General features: G+C 42.2%; 1 protein-coding gene across 2 annotated transcripts in view; it reads right to left on the bottom strand.

The window, feature by feature from the left end:
* Positions 1 to 27004, bottom strand: part of atosb (atos homolog b) — a 28542-nt gene continuing 1538 nt past the window's right edge. The window contains exons 1-10 of one of the 2 annotated variants that reach the window (XM_030417537.1): positions 15436 to 16117; positions 9307 to 9493; positions 8659 to 8872; positions 6839 to 8194; positions 5271 to 5329; positions 4244 to 4343; positions 3274 to 3432; positions 2338 to 2406; positions 1972 to 2177; positions 1 to 1240 (exon numbers count right to left, since the gene is read on the bottom strand). In XM_030417537.1, the coding sequence (XP_030273397.1) occupies positions 1087 to 1240; positions 1972 to 2177; positions 2338 to 2406; positions 3274 to 3432; positions 4244 to 4343; positions 5271 to 5329; positions 6839 to 8029 (1938 nt within the window). In that variant the 5' untranslated portion in view covers positions 8030 to 8194; positions 8659 to 8872; positions 9307 to 9493; positions 15436 to 16117 and the 3' untranslated portion in view covers positions 1 to 1086. Of the gene's footprint in view, positions 1241 to 1971; positions 2178 to 2337; positions 2407 to 3273; positions 3433 to 4243; positions 4344 to 5270; positions 5330 to 6838; positions 8195 to 8658; positions 8873 to 9306; positions 9494 to 15435; positions 16118 to 27004 lie in introns of those variants that run through there. The other variant, XM_030417538.1, reaches the window with a different exon arrangement.

Genomic DNA, 27004 nt, shown 5'->3' on the forward strand with positions numbered 1-27004 from the left:
TTATTAAGACATTTGCGAAAAAACATAAATTAAAAATACTACAGCTTGTTGGGTTTTTTTTTCTCTCAATTTGCTGCTCCAACATCTGACTCTTTTGAACAGAATCTTAAAAAAACGAAAAATGAAAAAAAGATACGGCACAGTGTCCCTCAGTCTGGCTACACAACATGAACTGGATTCCCCTGTTTTTCACTACATGGTATGACCCTCCTGGTTTTGAAGTGTACACAGTGGTCCATACTGTGGTAAGTGAAATGGTAGGAAGAGAGATGTATTGTTTTTAACAGATGTCCTGGGTTTGGTCAAATCATGTCTGCGTTACTTTTTATCATGTGTTAAATGATGAGACATCCGAGATCAAGATGGCCGATTCGGCTTCAGCCTTCGCTTTCTCAAGCATTTGTGTCTTTGCTCCTCCGCTGGTCAGAAAGTGTGTGAGTGTGTGAAAAGGGTGAAGGGAGGGTCATTACGTCATTCTCCCGACAATCAAGGCATGTGCTTATTGTTTTGTGGCCTCTTGTCAAATTTGAACTGGTGGAAATGATTGGTCCGATGAGGTGGCTGGAGCTGCAGGCAGAGTGAAGGACAGTGTGATACGGCACTAGAGGAAAATTCAGTTGTTTAAGTCACAAGGCATGCATGTTAACACTGAACTCAGTCTCCACCAGAAGTGTTTCAGCTGTGACGTGTGTGCTGTGTGCTGTGTGCTGTGTACGTGTCAGTGTTTGTACAGTCGAAGGTGTCGTAAAAAGTCCTGCTTTTTGACTGCATGCGGGATGGGCTGCTCCTTTGCTTTTAATTCTAATATCTCAGAGAATAAAAGATAGAAGGAATGCCATATTTGGTTCAGTTTCCCATCACCAAACTGTTTTGACTTTGAATAAATGCATAAAAAGCAGGGCTTTTACTAACGCCGACACTGTATCATATGTGCACCTGTGTCTTGTGTGCATGTGTTGCTCATCAAGTCTTATCAAGTTTTGTGTCCATCATTCTAGCAGTCTGTCTGTTTCCCTCCCTCCTTCTATAGGAAGCACAAGAGGGGCTGCGTTGGCGTCGGAGAGGGTCAGAGGGTCAAGCTGGGGGTCACACACGGGGGGAGTATTTGGGGTTTCTTGGCACCTCGGTGAAAGATTTCAGCTCATAAGGGATCCCTGTGTCCACTTCGATGGATTTGCGGGAGAATAGCAGCCGGATATCATTGTGCAAGTAGATCTTCCCAGATTTGGAGCTCTGGAATCTGAGAAAGCAAGAAAAGAAAAATAAAACACTTTTTTATCACTTAAAAAGGGAAAGTTCTCAAAGCTAAAGTACATAGTTTTCCTCTTACATGTAGCGCTATTTGTCTGTCTAGATTCTTTTTCTGAGTTCCTGACCTTTGGCGATATCGGTCATAGAGTTGTCTGCCTTCTCTCAGAAAGGAATGGAACTAAAATTGCACTCATCTTGTAACGCTCAAAGCGCCAAAAAGATACATTTGAAAAACTCAACAGCAAGGTCTCTTTCCCGAAATCATATCCCTGTTATTATATTATTATGTGAGCACTTTCATGTGGGATGTACTTTCTTTCTACTGAACTACACGCACAAACCAAATCACTGCATAGAAGAAGCGCACACTGAGATAACTAAGCAAGCCAACGTTACAGCTCATCGAGGAGGACGCCACTAATGGGCAGTAATGTTTACATCCTGCTTTCACAAGCACCTTGTCCATGAGTAGATGCACATGTTTATGTACTGGTGGGTACAGATCAGTAGATAGAAAATTATTCCCAACCCTAACTCTGATGCTGTAGTTTCTCTCTGTTTTAATGCCTGTGCAGATTAGGGATATTTTAAATGTGTTATCATTGCTTTATTAGACTTTTCTAGACACAATGTTGACTGATAACACAAAATATAGAGACAATTTCTGACAGAACATCAGGTGGTAGCAAGTAACGCAGATGGCTGAGAGCTCAGTCGCACCTGAGATGTATCAGGTAGCAGAGAATCTTCTTCCTGTCGAGAACTCCGCCTCCTGGGGACACCTCGCTTTTCCCTTCAACCCCCTCCTCCACAGGCACCAGGAAGATACGGTGGCGCAGGAAGGTCATGTGATTGACGGGCATGTCGCCGAAGTTGTAGGTCACCAGGAACATCTTCACCACAGTTTTGTTGGGATTAAATAAGGTCTGAGAACAGAAGTCAGACCAAAGTCAGCATTTAAAACAGCACAAATAAGAGTGCAGCAGTTTTAAATTAATGAGACTATTTTTTTTTTTTAATTCAAATGACAAAAGAATTATTGAACATGGTTTCACCCTTGCCATGAAAAGCACAAGATTAACCTACCACTTGAATGGTCCCTGCTTTGGGTATGCTGTATCCTTTCTTTCCAAGAGGCTCAAGGGATATCACCCCCTGTGAGGGAAAGAGACATGGCACTGATTGAATGTCCTCATTCACTGCAGTGGTGAAATAAGTCTTCTCTTTGGTACACTTTAATAGCTGAGAAACTTATACAGCAGGGTCAGGATGTGGCTTAAATGTGCTAAAATTAAACTTACATCATTAAACTTGCAATTTTCATTTCTGGTTTTATTCACTGACAAGACATGTCTGTTTAAGTTATGCATCTACAATTAAAAGGGACATCAAAAACGCCAAATAAACAACACTAAAAAATCTAAAATGCAAGTGGATGAACTCTAAAATATGTGAGTCAAGCTACAAAGGCAACTACACACTAATATGTTAAATGTACATTTACAGTTCAAAGAACTGAATCATAAGAAGCCTAACACTCACCGCGTCAATTCAAAATCAACATGAGGCATTAAGCTGGTTTCCAAATAGCCACAGACTTATTATGAGTCAGAATAAAGTTGTTCATATGTTAATGCTGATCCTTCTTTACCAAGGACTAGGAGACTGTATATATCATTATTTGAGCATAGATATTGTGAATGCATTGTATTCTGTGCTGACGTGGACAGATGTGGGAAAAGGCTGCCACATTTTTCATGCATCTGGTTCTGAGGAGGCAAGCCAACATCAATTTAGTTGAAGCCAATTCTATATTTATTATTGTTTGGAGTACTTGTTCTGATCCGATTTGTTTTTCTTTCAATGAGTGTACTTTTTTCCTGCTATCAGACAAACCATCTGCTACGAGAAATAAACAGTGCTGTTTTTTGTTTGATTTATTGTTTGTGCTTGACTGAATGTGCACACAACTACACACAAACACACAATATCTTACAGACACACACACATACACACACTGACCAGGAAGGGTGAGGGCGCGCTGTGCTCTGAGATATCGTAGTACGTAACCTGCACAGGCAGGGTGACGTGCTGCGGGCAATAGGAGCCACTGGCACCGATCTCAGCTGTGAAGCCTTCGATCCGGCCTGACGGGGAGAATCGACCCTTCAGTATAGACTCCTGAAACAAATGAGAGTAGAGGGTATAAAGTCATGAACATGAGCCTTTAAAACTCTTCATACTACTTAGGGTTCATAAAGGACATGGTTTACTGTTGCACCCTGAGTCAAGTTTGGCCACAGAATCAGAGAAATGCCCAACTTTGTGAAATCCGTGAAAAATCCATATTTACGTATATACGTATGTATCTGCAGGTCGACAACATTGTGAGCAAAGGTGAGTTGATTTTGCATGAAATAATGAACTCACTTGATTACAATGTTACCCTTTCTACCCCATTTAGTGACAATACATTATAATTAAAAAAAACACATAGTTTTAAATAACTCCCTGAACTTTACTTACAATTATCATTTTAATGGAATTTTCTTGTACATCAAGACATCAAAATTTGGACCATTTCTTGGCACTCCATAAATGTCCCAATAACTAAAGTGAAGTTTTCTTAACAAAGACTGACAGTCTTGCTGACACTGTCAGAAAGATGTTGACTCATATATATTTGAGCATTAAGATCATACTGTAGTTAAAAACACCCGTCAATATAATGTAGTCCAGTTCAACATCACTCTACTTACCAATACAAGACATTTACAACAATGTCACCACAACCTGAACAATATAATCTTAGCAAAAGAAGAATTTATGACTGAGATGTATTCGATTGTAAAGGTCTGCTTAGGTAAGGTTGTTAAGGGAGAACCAAAACTCTCCTGGCTCCACCTGCAATGATACCCCAACACAGCACTGTTTTTGACCTGCATTCACTTGTGTCTCCTGAAGTTATTAAAGAAACTTTTACAATTTGTACCTCAAAGTTGCCAAGTAGCGATCTGCTGATGGATGATGAGGGCCAACTGGAACGTGTGGAGCGGCCGGTGTCTGTGTGTCTGCCGCTGCGCAGCTGCCGACTAAATATGACCGCAAACACACACAAACAGACCCGTGGTTAGTGGCTAACATCACACTAATTTTGTCTTAACCAACATGTCACATGCCTCTGAGTGTGTCTCAGTATTCAAGTCCAGACACAAAACCCTTTAATTTAGAGTTACATCTAACCTACGCAAACTCCCACTGTCTTTCCTTGTGTTGCTGGTTTAAAGGGACAGTTCATCACAACATTGACATTTTTCCACTCACCTGTAGTGCTATCTATTCATCCAGATTGTTTGAATTGCCAATAGATGTTCGGCTTGTGGCGCTAAAGGGGCCAAAAGATATATCCAAAAACCTCAACAGCAATGTCTCTTTCCAGAAATCATGACCGAATTGCGCACGATAACCCAGAAAACTTGTTGCAAGCGCTTTCATGTGTTTTCTCTCTATGCTCTGTGCAGAAAGAAGTGTGCATCTACTCATGCACAAGAGGTTAGTTAACTAAGCTAAGAAAGCTGGCTAACATTACAGCTCAGCCAAAGACGACACAATTAAAGTTTACATCCTGCTCTGTCATGAGCACAAGCCTCTCGTCCATTAGTCGATGCTTCCTTTTGCGCATGATACAGTTGCCGATTGTAGCTTGGTAGAGAGACTGTTTTGACATGAAATGGCTCAAAGATTATTTTGAGTAACCGGGTCATGATTTATGGTAAGAGACATTAGTATTTTTGAGTGCCAAGACCCGAGGGCCATCTATTTTCAATATATTCTAAGGCATATTATTAGGCAGATGTCTGTACAGCTAATATCTTGACGACTGTGTAATTCATCCTGAAACAATCTAAATCAATTAATAGCACCACAGGAGACAGATGCAAAAATATGTAATTTAGACTTTGAGTATAACTGTCCATTTGAATTTTTTTCTCTCATCAGAAATATGACATAGCACTCACCTCTTCAGCCGCAGCCCACTTTTAAGCCGTCTCCCTGATCTCGTGCAGTCTGTGCCAGTCTGAACAGGACAAAAAAAAAGGAGATTATTATTTGTTTTTCTTTATCATTATAATGCCAGATTTATGTCAGCACCAAGCTATTCACAAATGAGAGATTCTCAATACACACAGAGAAAGTAAAGATATTCAAACAAAGAACAAATAGGCATGTGTTTGTGTTTCTGCATTCACGTGAGAGAAGTTTCTATGTGTAATTGTGTATTCCAGGTTTCCTCTTACTTACAGAGCGCTGACTATTGGAAGTTGCACTAACATTTCCCATTTCCAAGCTGCGGTTCATCGTAAAGGCCACCCAGCTGTCGGATGCCTCATCACTGGCCAAACCTTTGCTACCTGCTAGCCATTTGCCTGCAGCAAACCTTTCACTCATGGTCAGCTTCCTGGTATTAGCTAACTCTTGGCTACACTGGCTCTCTACAGAGCATGGAGTTCTTTGTCAGCTTGTCGTCTCATCGTCGCTCTCGATCAAAACCACAGACGGCATTTTCGAATATCAACAATATATTGTCCCAAAAATATATTTTTCTAACTTACTCAAAAAACCGGTTCCTGTGATGGCTAAGCCTTGCTCCCTGTACTCTTTGTCCCTTTTTTGAATACTTGAGCCTTTCTTAAATCTGTTTCTCCCTGCCCTTCCCTCGCACAACACTGAACACCTCTATCCACGGTGTTCCCACCACTGTATGAAACCTAACTAATGAACTAGTGAACCCTATTGTCACCATTAGCACACCCCCCATCCCACCAACGTGCACACATAAAGCTCTTTCTGGCCTCCCAATGTTCAAAAATGGCCAATTCACTTCCAGAACCATTTTTCAAGCAGGATGTATGTACATGTGTGTGCGCGCCTGTGTGTTTGTGTGTGCATGTGTATGGGAGACGCAGCACAGTCATGTAGGGGGAACAATGGTACTCCCTCAATGGGCTTTATTCTGGAGCTACTCAGCCTGTTCCAGCGTGGTGTGATAATGAGCCGGCCATCACTTCATTCTTTCACTATTTACCTTTTCTCTTAGTTTCCCTTTATTTACACCTTGGCCACTTTTCCACAACCCTCAAGGCTCGCAGATGTCTTGCCATCAACCACTGACTTGAAACAGCTATTTCTTATTCTGTATTCAAAGTTTTAGGAGCCTTCGCATATGGTGGTCTCAATGTTTTTGGTCTAAAAGCACGGTATTTGCATGCAAATGTGCACATGCTGTTTTACTATGCATGCTGCAATAAAATCTCCTTGAGCTTCTTTCTCACAGTAGTAGCAACTCAATATACTATAAAATCATGACAATAGGATAAAGACATCAAGATACAGCAATACATTTATCTGTCACATCTATAAATTCATGACTCTTGCACTCAGTTATTTAGAAATACAGCCAAGTTGCAGAACAGCTCATGTTAGCTTTAAGTGAGCAAAGTTGTTGGAACATTTGGCTGATGAATCAGAGTAATTTCCTTAGAGAGATGGATGATGCATGTTTGTGTATGCATGCGAGTTTGCTGACCTTAGGCCGGTCCCATGCAGAGGGCAGCAGGTGGTTCCAGTAAGGGGCGGCTTTAGCATCAGTGCTGCGACATGATGCTGGGCCAAGTCCTGGAGCCAGCAATGACAGCCTGCTTCTCTTGGATGTGGAGGGTCCCTCATCATCTGAACATGACTCCCCAGTATCGCTCGGGGACAGCAGTCTCTTTTTGACCGGCCAGTGGCCTCCAGAAGCGAGGCGGTGGCCATTAGTGCTGGGAGTTTTCTCCCAGGAAGCCAGGCCATTAGAGGAGGAGGAAGCAGTCTGGGTGGCACTTCGCTCAGGTGGGGAGGATTCAAGTCCGACTTCCCATTCGGTGGCCTCCCCTGGTTCCTGCAGCTCTGTGTGGTGTGGGGGCGAGAAAGGGCCTGGAGGGCTGGTGGGACTGGTAGGGTTGGGAATCTCATATGTGGACATCTCATATAAGTAGGGACTGGGCTGGCCTCCAGATGAGCCATTATTGAAACTTTCACTTCCGGGGCTACTACCTAGTGGGTAAGTGGGTGTGTGGCCCCCATTAGGTGCCTCAGTCCTGGCCGAACCTCCGATAGAATGGCCCTGGTCACACAGATGACTGTGTGGGTCACACATTGGGGGAGATTTAGGTGAGAGAGGAGCAAACACATCAGGAATAGGCCTATCATGATTGTGCTGAGTTGGGCGTCGGGAGGGGTTGTGGCTTGGGGAGAGGGGTGGAGACCTGGGTGACAGTCCCCCCTCAGAGTCTCTGTGCTCCATCTGTGTGCAAGAGTATACAGAACCAGGCCCAGCTGGGCCCATTGCTAACCCCATCCCAACACCTTGAGCAGGGGCTGGCCCACATAGCACCCCTCCCTCAAACGCCTCCTTATCTGAGGTGTCCCCCAGGTGAGGGCGCTTATGAGTCAGCTGGGGTTCCTCTAGCCCCCTTTTCACACCCAACCGGACAGGCCTCTGTTGGGTATCAGTGTGGGATTCGGTGGAGGTAGAAAATCCCCCCAACTGGGAGAAAATAGAGAGCTGGTAGACCTTTTGGAGACGTAACTCCTCCTGACCAAAGTGCCTTGGTGCCCCAGGTCTGACCCCAGAGTCTAGGCCCTGTGTTGGGGCTGTAGGTGGAGGCAGGTCCCCCTCCTGGGCTGGAAGCTCTAACGGAGCCTTTTTGTGGGCTAACTCCACATGAATGTGCCGCATGGTTTCTACGCTGGAGGATAAGAGTCCTGACTAAATTCTGTGCAACAGGGTCAAGTAGGTCCTCACAAGTGCCAGAGCAAGATGTTCCACAGGAATAGGAAGTCCTATAGTTCCTGCTGTGATTTTGTCAGATGGTGTGAATCAGGAAGCTGAGCCGCACAGCACCTGAGAGGAACATAATACAGTATTATTACTCAGAATAAAAAACAAAAGAAGAGTTTGATAAAGCAATCGATGATGGTTGACTGTATGTCTGAGTGATGGAAAACGACAAAAGGGCATTGAGCCATCAACAACGATGTGAGCACATTTAATTATACATTTCATTCTTTGGGTTCTTATAAAATATGACAAAAAATAACTCATTTCATTCTGTATGCAGGTTTTCCTGTCTTTTCCAGTGTTTTCTGCCCTGACAAATTATCTTGCCACAAAAGGAAAAACAGCTACTTATATTTATAGATAAAGTTGATTGAGTATAACACCACTCAGGACGTTTCAACTCTAAAACCGCATGAGGACACAGCTCTTGCATTGATGGGACACTTTACATGATAACATTCAGGGCAGACTTAAGCCTATTTTGTCTTTTCTGTAATTGAAAACATAGATCAAAATCAGCATTTTACCTCTGTGCCCGTCCTTGTCTAATTCTGCCCGTGTGGACGACCTGCATCTGGCCCAACATCTGGAGATTGTGTCTTGAATAACCTACTAGAGGAACCCGTCTATCTCCATGGCAGCTGCCATGAAACGACTCCAACATCCCAAGACGGGTAATCAGGAAACAGTAAGGACTCCAGAGAAAACAGGAGTGAAGGAGGAGGGCGAGGGAGCAACGACCTGAGGAGAAATAAAAAAGATAAGTTGTTGGTCAAAAAAGAAAATGCAATGATAGATTTTATAATTCAGAATTACAAGAGCGCATTTATGTACAATGGACTACTGGAAGAAAACTGAAGAAATTCCACTTTTGACATGCATGCTTGTTAAACACCTTTAATACATTGACAAAAAATAAGAAAAATGTTTTGGTATGTTTTAATCACTGTAAGTTGCAGGCAACTTGGCCACACCAATTGATCGGTACACGTTATCTGCATTACCTTTGTTTGTAACATAAACACAATGTTTTTTTTAGATCCAGGTCATTATAAATGAATGCTCTGAATATTATATTCAATTACAGCACCTAAATCCTACACAATAGACATGTAAATAGAGACTCGTCTGAAATAAGAGAAATGGAAATCATCGTCTTGAATGCTATAACTTACCAGAGGGGCGAAGTGTCAGTGATGCAGGAGGCTCTTTGGAGGAAATGTATCTGAACAGGAATCTGAAGTAACTCTATTGGGGCTCCATCTGTGATTGTCTGATAGCCAGACACGCCCTCCTTGATCACCTGGGCGTATGGTGTGGCAAGGCTGTGGCATCATGACAGGGTCATTCCACCCAGAAATCCTGAGGAGACAGAAAGATATAGAAACCAGTGGTCAGTCAGTTGCTTTTATCTTACCCCCTGCTTATACATGTACAGAATATGACTGATACTGATTTTCACAATGATATACTTATACGTGTGCATACTTGAGCAGACATACACTGCAGTTGAACATATTGTGCAAACATGGCAAAATGGAAATCAATATTTAAGCTTGTTCATAAACTTGAGAAGAACACAAAAGACAATTCAATCGAAAAATAAATTCCCATATAATGTTAGTAATAACATTTATCACTCATTACCTTTTATTTTCTATAACCAAAGTTCCTCATTTTGAGAACAAAAACTCAAAGACTCTGGGCTGAGGATCAAACATGGAGGAGCCAGTTCAAATGGTGCTAGGCCAAGAGAAGGGGGACGTTTTCCGACCCACTTGGACCAGAACTTGGGAATGTGGGGGGGGGGGGGGGAAGTGAGCCGTCGCTGTGGCAACCAGTAGCCCAAGGATAACGGCTCCTTTGTACTTGGCCACAAAGAGGGAGAAAGAGAAGCAGAACTAGAGGGAGGGGACGTGGGGGGTGCTGGGTCGGCAGGGATAGGCTGGCAAAGATGCTCCTCCGAGAAAAATATCTACAAACACAACAAAAGGGCTATCCTCAGTGAGGTGTGTACAACCATTCAGAAATGTCAATACTGTGATAGCTGCCTACAATAGTTTTTACAGATTTCATCCAAAGCTTGTAAAATGAGACAATCGGAGGAGTTTTGAGAATGGGAAAGAAAGCTACCACTGCTGCCATTTAGTTGGTTCCCATTAAGACCTACATTACAGCAACCAGCAGCTTCACTTTCTTGAATTTCCTTTTGAATCATCAGGGTGAAACAGTGATTGCACATGAAGAGATCCATTGTGTGGACAGAAGCAATGACATAAGCCTAAAGATCCAGCAAGAGGAAAGTAAAACAGGTGAGAAAAGGGAAATGCAAATAACTAGAGTTGTTCATGGGTACTTTCCACTAGCTTGAAAAATACCTGAAATGTATACACCGGTGGAGTCTTAAAGGATGTTACAAAAAATCCCCAGATTTCTACACAAATATAGCAAGAGGGTATTACTGCAATCTGACTGCTTGGCTGTCATAGTGTTTGTATGAGCCTGCATATGGGAAACAACATGGACTTAAACGGCACCAAGAAAGGAGGGATCGTCTGTCAAATATGTCAAAACAATGAGATGGTCCAGACAGGAAGACACAAAAAGACAAATAGAGACAGAATGTGCTCCTATATACTGTACATTACAGCCTGATTATATACAACTGAAAGCATAATGGTATATCATCAGGTAATTATGCTTTCCTATCACTAAACACAAAGAATCACATGGACACGATGTCAGGCGTCAAGCCTTTGTCACCTGTGATTATAAACAAGACATATGGCTCACACTCAGTCATATGGTGCAGCCTTTGGGAAAACCCAGTTGTGCAGACTAAACACACAAATATGTAAGCGCCATTCCCAATATTCACAACATACTCTTTAGACAACCTGAGATGGGGGAGGTTTTTTAATAAATAACCAAAGAAAAAAACACAACATAACCCACAAATCATGCTATTATTTGGAAATTTGTAGTCTAAATACAATTATTTCAAGGAATTCTGCTAAAATGAACAGGGGGGTACATGGCGACATGTCTTTAACTACTGAAAATATCATAGAGTAGCATGTCATCATCACAAATCAACTGCTGTCAATGCTAGGACATTTGGAGGACAAATGCTGTGTACCATTCATGTTATTTTGTAGATATTTCTCAGTTTGGAGATTTGTGTGGAACCAGACCTGACCCGGTAAACCTGAATGTCTGGTTAATTTAATTTGCAAGTCAAACGATAAAAGATAGGCAGCATGACTTGCATAGAGTTCAATCAACAAAATGCAAGAAATCCCCTCCTTTTCTGTTTTGTGTCTGCCTGAAGACAGGTGGAGTCTCCAGGGTGCGGGTCCAAGGGCGGACTCAGGGAGTGGGGGATGGGGGATGGAGAAAGTCTGGAAGAGGAGTCAGCAATTAGTATTTATAATCATTGCATATATCAGAGCTCACTGGGAGTACCCAACGGCTCAGTGCTGGGTCCCACTTGATTTCTGACCTTATTTTGAACTAGCTGAGCCGGAGGCTGGCAGAGGCTGCCCAACCCTTTTCAGGCTTGATCCAGGAGCCAATAAGGAGTAGAAACACTCTAGCTCAACCACAAGAAAGGCTTCAGGTTGCAGGGTGTGCGTGCTAGCTGAGACTGGAGAATTTAAGAGCTCTATTATCGCAGAGCCTTGTAGTGGTTTTAATAAACTCACACTCCACCTGCCCTATTGGACAAAGTTCCAATATTCACCTATTATCTACCTGTACAATTAACACCTACAGCTACACAGCAACTATTCCTTGTGCAATTCCCCGTTTGGAAATCTACATTTTCAGTGGAACAATTTCCAGACTTAAGGAAAAAACACATTTTATCTAATCTACATAAAACCATTAACCGCCCCCCCCCCCCAAGCTATAACTAAATGCTACCACTTTATTCAAAAAGTCATTACCCTCAAATTTCTTCTCACATTTCCTTGTGTTAAAGCAGCTGACAATGGAGCATAAAGATGTTACACATCACTGGCAAGCCATGTGCAATCTCGATGTAACATCTGCAGCTCCTCTGGAAGTGGAGCAGCAAGCAATCATTCACTGAGGAAAAGCGAGGGGAGAAATGGTGGGATGACAGACAAAGGGAATGAGAAATGCCTAACAAGAAGGAAGCAGCAAGACAGAGGCAGAGCGAGAGAAGAGAAGAGGAGAGAGGGTGAGGGGAACACAGAGAGCCCAGCCCAAGACCTTGAGGAAGATATAAATACAGGAGGAGCAGGTAGTACTCCTAGGTGTTAGGGCCAACTCAGAGTGCTCATGGCTACAGTGCATAACCCGGCAGTTGAGTCAGCTCATAGCCTTAAAGTCAAGCTGCACCAAATGGCCAAAGAAATCCTTTTGAGCCACCACAACCCACTTCTGAAAAGGGGTCCAGTAGACAAATAGCTCCTGCTGCTACTGAAACAAAAAATGCAAATAGCAAGGCTGCACTGTGGAATGCACATTATTGCTTTTAGTACAATAATCAGACTGAACATTAGCTGTAATTAAAACCAAAAATTACAAAAACTCACACATCTAACTTCTGAATTAATACTGTTTCACTCTGTCGCATTTTATTTTTGTTTAATTATGATGAAAGGAGGAGGAAATCCATTGTGATTATGTGAAACAAATGAGGAAATAGGTGTCAAACAATGATGGGCGTGCTTGAGAGAGGAAATCAAATAGGATGAATAATCAGTAAAGTTGTGGACATGACCAAGACAAAACAATCAAAATAGCAATAGTCCTGATTGCAGAAACATCCTAATGCAACCAGTCCATAACCAAACCTGGGGAATGATTGTCCAATAGAAACAAGCTTAGGACAACAATAGGAAAATGAGATGGGATAGGAAAAGAGGAACTTCTATGTAATTATCAACAAATAATTGAAAATGCTATACTAGCAATGCAACTGTGCAGTGCACAAGGGCATCCAAATCTCAGGAATAGCATCAAGAGACACTACCGCTCACCATGTGTAAGGAGGACTGAGGTCAATGGGTTCAGTTTGGGTGTAACTTTTAGGCCAAAGAAGACTGTGGTCAAAAGGTCAGAGGCCAACGGTCTTGGGTCAGATGACTTCGAACGGGTCAGGAGGCCTAGGGGCATTTAATTTCACCATTATCAGAGAGGTGGAGTTAGGAGGTGGTGGTAAAAGGCTATGGCAAAGGCAAACAAGGTGTCGTTGATCTGCATGTAGCAAATAAATTACACACACACTCGGATAGTTCCACTGAGGGGCCCATAGAGATCATGTTAGACCGAGTTTCTTATGAGTCACTGTGGCAACTGGAGCATCAGTACTTTCAGCAAAAACATCTGCAGAAGAGACAAAATTACTCTTAAGATCCTGCGCATTTTGAAAAGCTGCTAGTCGTCTACACAAACTTGTCATTAGGTGCCACGCTGCTGACCTCAAAACCAGCTCTTGGTGAAATATATAGGTGTGAAGGGGGCAGAGTTCATGGTCAGAAAATACCCTGACATTTGGCCTGTGCACATTCATCACAACACCCAGATACCTCATGCATGTGTGCACACACAAACAATGCAAGGCACCATCACTTTATGTGTTTCTGCAATAAAATAAACATAATGAAGACGAACTACAAGAAGCTAGTACATTTACTTGTATTGGTTTACAGTCTTTAACGAAAAGGCAACAAACACAGACACTGCATAGTTCAGATTTTTTTATGCACTCCACCTTTGAGAAACTGTTTATGGGAAAAAAACAGCTGCTCGGTTTAAAGGCTGACTGACTTTACAAGAAACTTGCCCGCTTCCTCATTAGTTTGGAGATGTTATATCATACTTTATACTTTAATGTAGGACTGTAGATCCTCATTTTCAAAATAGGTTTCTCCTCCCCTTGGTCATGATCCTAAATTGCCAGGCTGGATTGTTTCTTCTGGGTTATTTCATAAACCATGAACACTAGTATTGCGTTTCTCTTCTAATTTCCTCCATATTATCAATGTGAATTAATCAGTCAAATGCAGGACGATATTTGCAACAAAAACTACAACTTCGACAACCAATGGCAAACTTCTGACAGTCTCTATTCTCCCTGCAGTCCCTTTTAACATACAAATGAGTTTAGTGATAGAGGCAGTCATAGCCTTCGGAGAGTCACCAATGCAATGCCAGAGTAATCAAAAAGCAAGGTTTTAGCTTGCGCTCATGTTTGTACTTTCCATCACACAAAACAAAACACCCATTCACTAAAAAAGGCATACTTCTATTGAATGTTCTTAGCTTTAAACGTGGCTTGCAGATGATAAAGTTGCATTATAACCAAGTTGTAAAAAATACAAATAAATAAAAAAAAAATCGTGTTGCCAGGACTGAAACTTAACAACACATTTTTTTAAATCAGCATTTGGCATCTGGATGGGGTTCATATTTCACCTAGACCGTCTGAAATGACTTGGTATCAATCACATACTGTGAGCTGTCATCTTGAATGAGCTTTCTGTGGAAACTCTTATCCCTAGCTGCTCAGCTGCACTCTGACGTCAGTACACTCAGCCTGTAACAGAGGTGTGATAGCATCAGCATGAAGTTAGCAGCCTCCCAAATGCCCCAATTGTCTCATCAACTTTTAGCAAGGGCCCCACCCGAGCTACTCCCAGGCTTGTACTGGGCCTGGAGGCTGATAAACACTCAGACGCATTATGCACACATTCTCCAACACAAAATGTTGCAAAGTGCTCCCGCAAACAGTCACCTGTTGATTGGATTACAGGAAGCATCCAGAGTTTGGAAATCTGATGTCGCTGTGCAAGAGGGGATGGAATGACAGTCGAGTTTGTGTGTGTTTTGTGTGTGTGTTTTGTGTGTGTGTGTGTGTTTGGTTTTGTATGTGTGTGTTTCAGTATCAGACAAAGACATAAGACAGGAAGTGGCAGTGAAAGACAGAACGTGACAGAGGGAGACAGGTTGTGTTCACTGAAACTGACAGGAACCTCTAAGCAAGACAATGTAACACCAGGCGCACACACAGTACTCAGGCTGGTGAGTCGTGGCAGTATAAACTAAGCTCGGTTCAGTGACATAGTTGCTGAGAATGCTGTTTGACACAGGGTCCCTTTCTGTCTCCCCCCTCCCTCCCTCCGTCCGTCTGTGTGTCTGCTGCCTGCCTGCCTGTCTCTCTGTCTGCCTTTCATGTGGCCATTTTAGGAGACGTTGAGTCACCCGAGCGCAGCTGACAATATGACAGGAGCAACATTAGTACACTTGACAGCAGGAGAACTTGTGACACTCACCCTCTCAAAAAGATGTGGTTTATCTCGCTGTCTCACTCTCTGCCTCTCTCCTTCCTTCCTCTATTTCGTCTGGTGGCTGGATGATGGCTGATTCTGCTGCCTTGTCTCTCTGTCCTCCTCTGTGTTTCTATTTCCACCGGGTTAAGCTGCCTTCTCTCTGCCTCCCTCTCTCTGTCTCTCTCTCTGTCTCTCCCTGTGTCGGCTCTCTGGTTTGTTGTCTCTCTGTGCTTCCTTCCTCCTGAAAAAGTGGTGTTGAGAAGACAGTCAAGTTGTTTGGCGTCCCTCTGCTTGTTTTGTCAGGAGGCCTGCTAAGCTGCTCTCTCTCTCTCTTTCTCTCTGTATCTTGTTTTCTTCCTGTCTACCTCTCTCCACCCTCACACATGCACAAATCAAAAACCCATCAACAACTTTCACCCCCCACCCATCTCCCTTTTTCCCTCCCTCTCCTTGTCTGTCTCTCAAGCTCCCCCCCTTGCCCTCTTTCTTCCTTTCTCTCATTCGCGCCCCTCCAAAATATCTTGAATACAAAAGCCACTCCCCATTTCCTCCTGTCCCATTCCTCCTCTTCCTCACCCTCTCCTCTCTTCCTTGCAGCCCTTTCTAGCCATCCTACCCTCGACCTCTCTCTTGCTCTCTCTCTGTTTTCTTTCTGTCGGTTTCCTCTCAGCTGATAGAGCAAGGCATGCTTTGCTCACTCAGCAGTGAAGGCATGGGGGGGGTTGCTGCAATCTGATTGGCCAGAGAAAAGGGGGGTCAGCTGTAGTAGCTCAGGTCCTGATTGGTCAGGGGAGGGAGTTAAAGGGAGGAGGAGGTGTGGGGAGCCCAAACTCCGCCCACCTACTCCTGCTTGGCCTGTTCTGCAGAAGTACAACCATGGAGTACTTTCCCCAAACAGTGTGTGTGTGTGTGTGTGTGTGTGTGTGTGTGTGTGTGTGTGTGTGTGTGTGTGTTAAATGTGTGTCATGGACAGCTTCAAGCATGTTGTGTGTACAGTTGTTCACTTGTGTAGTCTCTGCCCCACAGCTTGCCAGCCACATGTGTGTCTGTGTGCGAGTTAGTTAAAAGAACATAAGTTCAGAAAAGAGTTTATTCCTCAGAGGATACAGATGCAAACATAGATGCAGTCAACCCTCCCCCTTCCTTTGCTGTCGTCTCTCTCACACTCACAAAGGCGCCGTGTGTGTGTGTGTGTGTGTGTGTGTGTGTGTGTGTGTGTGTGTGTGTGTGTGTGTGTGTAGTATGAACTGTACACAGTGACATTTAGCCGACACAAGCTCACGAAGGCTGAGGGGCTTATCTGCTGCTGGAGTGTAGATGCATGTGAAAAAGTTTATCAGCTGAGTACCAGGAGCTGCCCTCAGCTGTGTGTGTGTGTGTGTGTGTGTGTGTGTGTGTGTGTGTGTGTGTGTGTGTGTGTGTGTGTGTGTGTGTGTGTGTGTGTGCGCGTGTTGCCGTCTGTGAGCTAATAAGGAACAGCATGTTGACTAGGCAGGAACTATTTCGAACTGAGTGGTGTGGTTAAAGTACGCACACACAGCGAGCAAGTGCATCACACACTAGCGTTTATGCACCTCTCTCTCACACAGCGGGTGGAGATTGTAGAAGTTGAAAGCACTGTAAAAACATACACGAAGCTGTGAAGAACCCATATTTATCGCGCAACAGACACAAACGCACTGACCACGCTACACTTGATCCTTTTTTAGGAAAGCAGGGTTGTCTTGTTATCAGATGCATGCAGGTTGAGACATGCGAGACAAACCTATTGATAGCTCTCTGTCTCTCTCCTTGTCTACCTTTATCTCCACAGTTTCCATCTGTATGTTTCAACCTGTGTCCGTTTCAAAATCAAGATGGAAATTCTACACCTGCTAGTTGCATACGCTATCTCTGTCATAGACGGGGGGAGGAGAGATTTTCATATTTTTGTTATTCTTTTCTTTCACTGAAAGTATATAAGGCACTGTATGTTGTATGGTTTGTAAAGCTCTCCAAGTTCATCACATGATTAGGTGCTTTTTAAATGAAAATGACTTGATAGTAAAGTTATTGCAATACTTTAGCATAAGGTTTGAGTCAGCAAATCATTTGATGATCACAAAACAAATGGTTTTGACCACTTTTTACGCCCAGAAAATGATCTAATTGGTACATCTGCATAACAAGATAAGTAGACATACTGTTTTGCTATGTCAAAATCACAAAAAACAATGTATCTGCCGAAACAAAAAACACACTTTTTCTCAACTGCATTTAAAGTTATAGTAACATACTTACAGGGAGGATGTGGTTACCTGCAACCACCAGAAGAAATGCTGGTAAATACTCCAAATTTGAACTCTAACAGCCTAGAGCCTAGCCTTTTGTATTGTATTTGTATGGCTTCCATTTTGAACCTATTGCTTTTTAATAGTCACTGCCATTGACGGACAAAAAGGTGAGTTTTCGGCCTTGGTTGTAATTGCAATCCACTTGGGTGTTTGCACACAGGCATGTACATAGAGCTGCAACTAAAGATTTTTTCATTGTTGTCATCAATCAATCTGCCAATTATTTAGCAAGGGCAAAATAGCAACAAACATCCATTTAACTTCCAATTGCTTGTTTTATATAGCGAACAGTCCAAAATCCTAAAAGTATTCAATTTACTGTGTAATAAAAGACAAATAAAACCTCAAATACTAACAATGAGAAGATCATTTTTGAAGTTTTTGTTTGAAAATTGCAACAAATAGTCAAAACACTGTGGTGGCTAATTCATTTTCAGCTAATGGATGCACTGATTAATTGTCTGAGCTATACATGTGCATATGCATGCAGTGTGTATAAATATGTGTGGAAGTATGTCACAGTTGTTTTGGTGCATGGTAAAAGTAAGCAGAGATGAGGTTTGAAAAACAAGACAGGGCTTCTGCTACATACCTCCAAATATAGAGATGTGGGGATATGGGAGAGAGGGGAGGGAGGAGGTAGAAGACTGACAGCGAGATGGGCCGGGGAAGGGGAAGATAAACTGACAGACAGACAAGGAACCAGACTGCAACCAGGCAGTTTCCTGTCATTAAACAGGCTCAGCTGCTGCTTTCAACAGCAAAGCCTGTAAAAACTGTACTAATGTGGACTTTCTGCTCACAAGCAGCAACATTACTAAGGATCTCGTGTTTCAGAGCGAACAAACGCACACATTCACACACTTCTGTCCCTTTAAGAGCCCATGTTGCCTTCCATATTTGGCAAAAGAGGGTGTGTCTTCACTGAGAAGACCCTCCTCCACTCAAGGGCACTCTGAGTGCAGCTGAGGAGAAAGAAGCATTGAAAACACACACACTTGCATTCCATCAAACACACATACTGATGCAATCCTGACTTTAAAGCATGGCAGTATTTGTTTTGATGTCTGTATGACAAACGTGGGGTTGGACTTTCAGCCCCCGCAGCTAAAACACTACCTTCACACACACGGACAGACGCATACCTTGTTTTTCTAGGCCTCTCAAAGTGACACCAGCTGTGTGATTTACCCATCAGTGCCCAACAGTCACAGGATTCGAAACATAAAGAGCTACGATTTGACTACCAGTGCCAAACCTCAGTGAGGAAAATCGGTTAGTCACAGTTTTTAAATGACCAGTGTTAAATATCAAAAACAAGGTCCAGTTCACCCTCCTCTTTGGGGAGGGAGAGAACAAAAGGAGGAGAGGAAGAGGGGAGGTGGAGGAAGGGTGGGAAAGGAAAGTCTACACACACTTGTGTCTGTGTGTGTGAAGGGAGGGGGTGTCCGTGTAATACTGAACATGGTTAGAGAGGCATGGGCCCATGCCTGTGTTGGTTTCTTTGTGCTCAGTGTGTTAGTAGGATGCACATGGAGATGAATGTACAGTATGTAGATCTCTCTGAAACATGTGCAATGAGAGCGTGGACATCAATATAGCTCCAGTGTGCAGAAGAAAGTTTCAAAGCTAATATTTACGGGGGGAAAAAAGCAGCAATGCGTCGAATTGCTGATTCTAATTCATTGATTTTTTTTCTGATGCATGTGTTTTGTTTTAAGGTGATATTTCTGTGAAGCAGTGCATGATAATGAGTGGAAATATTGTAGGAAGGCTGATGTTTACAGTAACAACCATTAGCATTTCACATTGACTTTGACCGGTCAGGCATATTTTAAGCCGTATACAAATCATTTCAAAACATTTTTTACAAGAAATATAACATGTTTCCCATTTCAGAGCTATACCACTGTCAAGAATAAAGTTAAAAGTGCTAATTCAATACTGGATTTCCCACTTCTACACCACATGTTTTTTGTCTTAGTCCTCATTTTCTATTTTCAGGAGCCTCATTTGTTACATGTCGCCATATGGCAATTACATTAACTGCTTTCTTTTTTCAACATTTCAGCCCTTATTCTCAGCCAGGCCAGAGTGTCTTATACATCCCACTTTCTCTCTCAGGATTTTACAACAGAACAAGACCTCTGAATAGGATGCTTACCTGCCAGTTTGACTGCTATAACCCCACCCCTAAAAGATCCCACAACCAAAACTAATCAGATAACAAGTTCCTACAGGTTGTTTCCCAGCTAAGAGTGGTTTCTTCATATTTACATTTCTAAAGCACTGTAACAAGCCGTTGAGACTAACTCTATCTGGAAGGGCATGTTTGACCAGCTGTGTGTTGACAAATAGGATCGAAAGCACTGGGAGGTGTAAGCATTTAACTGTGTGTGCAAATGTGTGTGTTCTTTGCCCTCTTTGCCATTTAAGCAAATTAGCTAGATATATCTGACCAATAAAACCTTGATTGTTATTGCTTTTTATTTTAATCATATATGTCTATGCTCAATTTACTTTCTAGTGGTTATAAGTGTCAGTTAATATAATAGTGACTCTCGATATGATCAAGGGGATTACATTTAGGATTGGGGTTAGGTGTAAACTGGGCAGATGGAGCAAATAGACTTTGCTGAACACAGACTTTTTTGTTAATCCATTTTAAAAAGGCCACACTGTCCAAATAAAGCATTCCCGAAATAGCGTCTGCTTGTTTTTCCATTACCAGACATGTCTCTCCATCCATTTCTGCAATCATTCCCACCATTCATTTAACGATGCAATATGCAGCAGCACTGTTAGTGTGCAAACTTTTTCTTTTGTGTATCCTGTTGTAATCAGCTGTTGTAAAGTTTGGTGCAATCAATCAAAGATGGGAACAAAAGGGATGAAGTGGAAAAAAAATGAGTAATGAGTGATATGCACAGGGACAACTGAGAGAGACAGGGTGTAATGGGAAGAACTGCAGAGATGGGGAGGAGTGTGGCACCCTGAGTCTTGGTGACAGGCCGGGCCAGCTCAGAGGATGGAATGTTCCAGAGAAATATGCTGCCTATTCATGGAGGACAGGAAATAAAGCTCTCTCTCTCGCTCTCTCTCCCTCTCCACATCTCCTCCCTTCCCTCTCAGCCCTCACTCCTTCACCTTGAATTCAGCTGCCTGTCTTTTTACCTCACACTCTCACTCTCACTCTCTCATCCTCTCAGCATTTTTCCCCCCTGTCCATCTTCCTTCAGTTTAAATTAATTCTTTTTTTCTCCCTTTCTCTTTCATGCTTGGGGTACTCGCACAGCATGGTGGTGTTGCACTACTCAAGACGTGTAGTGTAGTTCAGCCTGCCATCTGGGCAGTGTAATGAAAAGAAGAAGAAGAAGAAAAAAAAACCCTTTCTTTCCTATGTAGCTCCCTAATGCCTAACCAGGGCATACATTCGCTATCTAACCAGCCAACCTGGCTAATGATTGGTGGATGGTGGAGAGGATTATGATGGCAGTTAGAGCTCATTTATGCCCACATTTGTAGGCAGATAAGGCTGAACAGCAGGAAATGAGGCACAACTTTACAATGACCCCAAGGACAAGTGTTAAACTAAAAACACCAATGAAGCTTGCACACATGCGTGTTCATGAACACACACATATAAAGAGAGCGGCTCATCCATTTGAGTATGGGGGGTGGGGTGGGGGGGGGCATTACAGGGTGAAGGGCAGAGAGAGGTCTGGCTAGGGTTAATCCTGAGATCAGTCCAACACAAACGCTTATAGTCGTTAAGCAGCAGTTAATAATGAGACCCTTTTTTTACCACAAGAGTTTCTACTCTATGTTGGAACTGCACACACTACATTTGCAGCAAATAACATGAATCAGAGTCCAAATAGGTAATTAGACAAAACACAGGGAACCTCAAGAGGTTGGACACAAGGCTAATGTTTTCTGTCATTTCTTGGCATGAAAGCTGCCAGTATATCAAAGCAGGGTACATGCAAACAAAATTAGTTCAATGCTTTTAAATGTTGCCCTTGCAATAACAATCGATAGGCTATAACTGACTCGTCTTTGTCATCTCAAATGAACTAAAATGAACAATAAGAGGCCATGGAGAACGCAGGAAAGACTTTGCCATAGCTACTGTGCCACATTCACGCTGGCAGCTCAGTGAGGCTAAACGCTATCGTCAACATGCTAAATGGGCTGGGTAAGTTCAGAAAATGACCTCACTTTAATGTAATGCAGCCATTAAAACCAGGAAGGGACAGCACTGATTCCAAATCACTATATAGAGTTATCCACAATATAAGAATAGAAAGTCTCATATCATTGTGTACATCATGTATACATATAATATCAATGTAATATCCAGCTAACATGCTACTGTTTTGCATATATCCATATTTCCATTCACCAGCTTAGTTTAGCTTAACATTATTAAGTACAGCTTACCAGTAAATGCAGTTGAGGCTGATGGGGACATGATTACATTTGCAGGTATTTGGTGTTAAACAGAATTATTGGCCAAATTATCATTTTGACACAATAATTGTGCTATGGGATCACCAAAGGATTTTTTTTTATGTATTCTGAGGGCACTCAATTTTGGTGCCAAATTTCATGAAAATCCATCCAATAGTTGATGAGACAATTCACTCTAAACCACATATAAGAATTGCTATGGGTGCTACAAGGAAAAAAAATCATCTATGTAAAATGCACTGGGTGTCAGCTGATTGAACATCCTCCCTGTTCAGGTTTACACACTTCAAACAAAAATGTGGGAAGCGCCTTCTCAACATTTTGTATAACTTTTTTTTGTCCTTTATCAGAACTTACAAATCCAGTATTTAAAATACTATAATTAATGAAATTCAAATAGTGGCTATCGCAGTTCTCCAAATGGAAATGTCTTCTCATTCAGTATAAAGGTCAACTTCAGTTACAAATGATGCATGCAAAGGCTCAGGCCTGACATACATACAAGATGGAGAGATGGGACTGAGAGGAGCAGAGAGAGGATGGATGGCTTTGATGCAATGCGGGAGGATCGAGACAAATGACAACGTACGAGAGAGTAATGGACACAGGGTACAAGACAAGGACGAAAGGGAGAGGGGCAGAGAGCGAACAGGTCTTAGCTTGATAAGCTCTATGTTGACCTATATAATGCACAGAGATACATCTGCCTTCCAACATCTACTCATTGATTCTGGGCTCTGTATGAAAGCTTTATCAACGGCCTAAATGGATCACAGGCGACATACACAGAATTATATGTGAATGCTAAATCACTCATTGTGATATGAAGCTGTGAGCACTGGATTTTGGGCAACTCAACACCCAAGAGGTTGTTGTTTATCCATATGTGAATTCAATTATGAACATAAAAGGCCTACAGCTTGTCATTACCAAAATACACATATTGCACTTGTTTTTCTCCAGAGTGGTTAGTGCAAATGAAATCAAACAACAAAGACTATCAATCAAGCAAACAATAGCCACGATCAACTGTGGTTTCTGAAGGGAGTTGCTGTAAACTGTCTTGGTTGAATCTACCCACAATATAATCTTCCACTATCCACCTAGATATTTTAGTTCTATATTTATTGATTACCATTGAGAGCCCAACCGATACCAGATTTTGGGGGTGATGACAATAAAACAACATTTACATTATCGATTAATAGGGTTTGTGGAGAATTGTTCTCTTGAATAACTGATCAATCATTTCATCTAAGAAATTTATGAAAAATAATTAACCACGCCCATTACACTTTCACAACTTGGGCTGCTGATTCATTTCCTTGCGATCCCTCTTCCTTTTTTTATACTTAAAAACCTAAAAATATGGGGTGCCGTTTAGTTCAGCAGGTGGAGCGCGCGTCCCATGTGCCGAGGCTCTGCAGCGGACCTGGGTTCGACTCCCGGCCTGGGTCCCTTTGCTGCGTGTCACTCCCCCCTCTCTCTCCCTGTTTCCTGTCATATCTTCAGCTGTTCTATCAATTAAGCCATAAAAGGCCAAAAAAATATATATAAAAAAAAAACTAAAAATATGTTGATATTGTTGATTACATTGCTGTTCATTTACTAATTGGTCAGCGGACCCTTTTTTTTCCAGTTAACAGTAAATGTATTTTTGCTTGATAAATGACCTAAGTTAACAGTCATATTTAATGCTATAAAAGGTTTAAACTCTGACATGCCCATCGTGGACAGAACTAATATCACAGCTCTTTGCCTCTCAGTGTGTAATGTCAATCCATGTTGATTTATTCAGCAGGTGGTACTGTCGCCTTGTCATCCTCCTCTCTCTCCCCCTCTCTCTCTCTCTCCGGTCTCTGTATTTGAATAAAAGTGAGCAGACGGCTACTAAATATGGAGCTAACAATCAACCTGAACTAAGATGGAGCACTTGACGGGAGAAAATTCAAATGGTGCAATGCTTACTTCCTGGTATTAATGAAACATGAGCTTTGGAATTTTTCTGCATTTTGCAGCCAGTTTTTAGCCATTAGCAAATAGCCAATTCTCAATATTTAGCCTTATGTAGGTATTCTAGTGCTCCTCGAGTTATGAGATTGTGATGCTCCATTTCCTTTTTTCATTCACTGTCTTCAATCCTAACACCTAACCCCACAATCTAGCAAGCAGTATCCACCCTTTGCAAGGTCAGTCAGAAGCAGCATATTGAAATTGCATAAAATATTAAATACTACTTATATGCTTAATGTGCCTGATTAAACACGGTGCAGCATCATTTTAGGTTGTTTTAGCCATTAGGCTTAGAAGTAATGCACTGAAATCTAAACCTCTAAAAGGTAGCAAATAAAAAAAAAATAGGTTAACCTATTATCCACAGTTGCTACAAGAAGACAGTTACAAACATATGGACACTGAAGGTTTTTAAGAGGACTTACTAGTTCCTGTTATTGACAGACTGTGAAGTGGATTGATCTTTATGGTCAGCCTAAAGCTAGGTTTGGTTTGTGTGTGTGTGTCTCTGTGTGTGTAAAGATCCAAGGCTACAGAATGAGGGTTTCAGGGTTCAAGTGCTACTAGTCAAAGCTGCACAGGTGCTATTTTAGGAATAAGCTGAAAGAAAGAGAGACAACGTGCACCCACCCTGTGACTCATATCACACATGGATGTCCTTATGACCACTCTTTGTAAAAGTGACAGCCATCAGAAAGTCTTCCTTCTGAAGGCTTTCTTTAGTCCATAGTGTGAAGACATTTGGTCATCATTAAGGTTAAAAAAAATACAAGCAAACACACAGTTACTGTTGCCCTCTGACCTGTCCTCTTGTTAACTTTATCTTTCATCTCAACGTGCTTCCGTTTTGTCTCTGGGCTGAGAGAGCCATCTTCTAGCAAACAGCAGCACTCTGATGAGCTCTCTCTTGCACTGATTATCAAAGCCCAAGAGGGTCGAAAGAAGATGTATGAAATAGGGCTGCCACTGATGAAAATGTTGATTATTTTCTTGAATAACTGATTAGTTGTTTGGTCTATAAAATGTCAAAAAAGGGTGAAAGGTGTTGATCAACATTTCCTAAAGCTCAAGATAATGTCCTCAAATGTCTTCTTTCGTCAACAACCAACTGACTAAGCAATTCATCGCTGCAGCTCTTGTATGCAAGACTGACCTTTGAATGATTTAGCCACTATAATGGAGGGGTGCCTGATTTGCATCTGATTTTTGAAGCACTCCTTTTCCTGTTTTCCAAGAGCATTGTATGGCAGTTAAGGGTTAGATAAATAACAAAAAAAGCATTTTCATTAAGTCACTGTTTTCCATTTGGTGCAACACATACGGGGGCATATGAATAGGAAGAGTTTTAGAGATTTATTTTCATTGGAAGATCGTTATGGTCTTAGGGGAAAACTATGCACATTTTTATCATTTGAACTGCGGAGACATTGTTCCTGTCACTCTACCAGTCAGCACCAGTTCTTGGTGATGCCTTACGGTTCTATATTAAAACCATGTATTCACAGTGACGTACACATGTGCATACTACCACTTTTGTGAGAACCTTTCCTGCTCTTATCCTTAAATCTAACCTTTACCACTAAATAGCTCTTTATATAAGAGCGGTAATTTGCTTTTATAAGGATGCAAGAACAATTTATGGTGGCACAAACTCTCTCTCTCTCTCTCTCACACACACATACACACACACACACACACACACACACACACACACACACACACACACACACACACACACACACACACACACACACACTAGAGATCAATATAACCCTAGAGCAGTGTTGAGTACTGGATCTAACCCACATAATCATCTGTAATCTCGGACATCAAATCCTGCAGAGACACATTGGAGGGCTGACAACAAGCCTTCAACAGCTCAACGCGTTTAATAGCCGACCCCACTTTCCACACACACACACACACACACACACACATACACACACACACACACACACACACAAAGCGCTGCCAGGTTCAGACGCTTACAAAATTTGTATTGCAGCCATTAACCACACCAGTCAGACAGACGTGAGAGGTACGGAAGGTACTGTATACACTCCGTTTTGGGTGCAAAGAGAACCATATGATGAATGGTGTCCTTTAATTGGGAAAACTGATGTCTACATATGAATAAAGCGGTGTACAGAAGGCGAGGTAAGGAGAGTCACTTACTGACCACTGCTTGACAGAGGCTGTAATATTGTTAGCGTGGGCCTAATCGATTCAGACAGAATCAGGAGAAACTGGGCTCTTACAGTATTACAAGCCTCAAGTAAGCGTCATGTCGACCATAATGTACTGATCTAATAAAAAGGCTAACTAGGCACTCGTGGCTCTGTATATAGAAAGCACAAGGTTACTCATGACTCACTGTATTTGGCTGGGCAGTAAGCATATAGTGATACGCAGCATTTCCCTGAGGTTAAATATATTGGGACAGCAGTTATACATTTTGAAGTAAGCAAACAGACCAGTCATCATCAGGGATTCCTGACGTTGTTTTCCTTCCTTGAGTTGTTTGATACCTCCCTCCCTTCCTTTTTTTTTCACATGAGTGGATTTTCTAAGTTCCTTTGTCTCACCTGAACAGACTGAATTAATGCCTTCTCTTCGATTCTCCCAGTGTGCATTTGGGAACTTAAGTCATAAAAGACATTGTGCATGGGACAAGCCCAGACCCAGGACCGAGGCCTGCTGAACAAAATGCACCTCGCCTTCAGGGTTGGTTACAGCAAAGATCTGCATGACGT

Source organism: Sparus aurata, chromosome 5, assembly GCF_900880675.1.
Source record: "Sparus aurata chromosome 5, fSpaAur1.1, whole genome shotgun sequence".
Taxonomy (NCBI): Eukaryota; Metazoa; Chordata; class Actinopteri; order Spariformes; family Sparidae; genus Sparus; species Sparus aurata.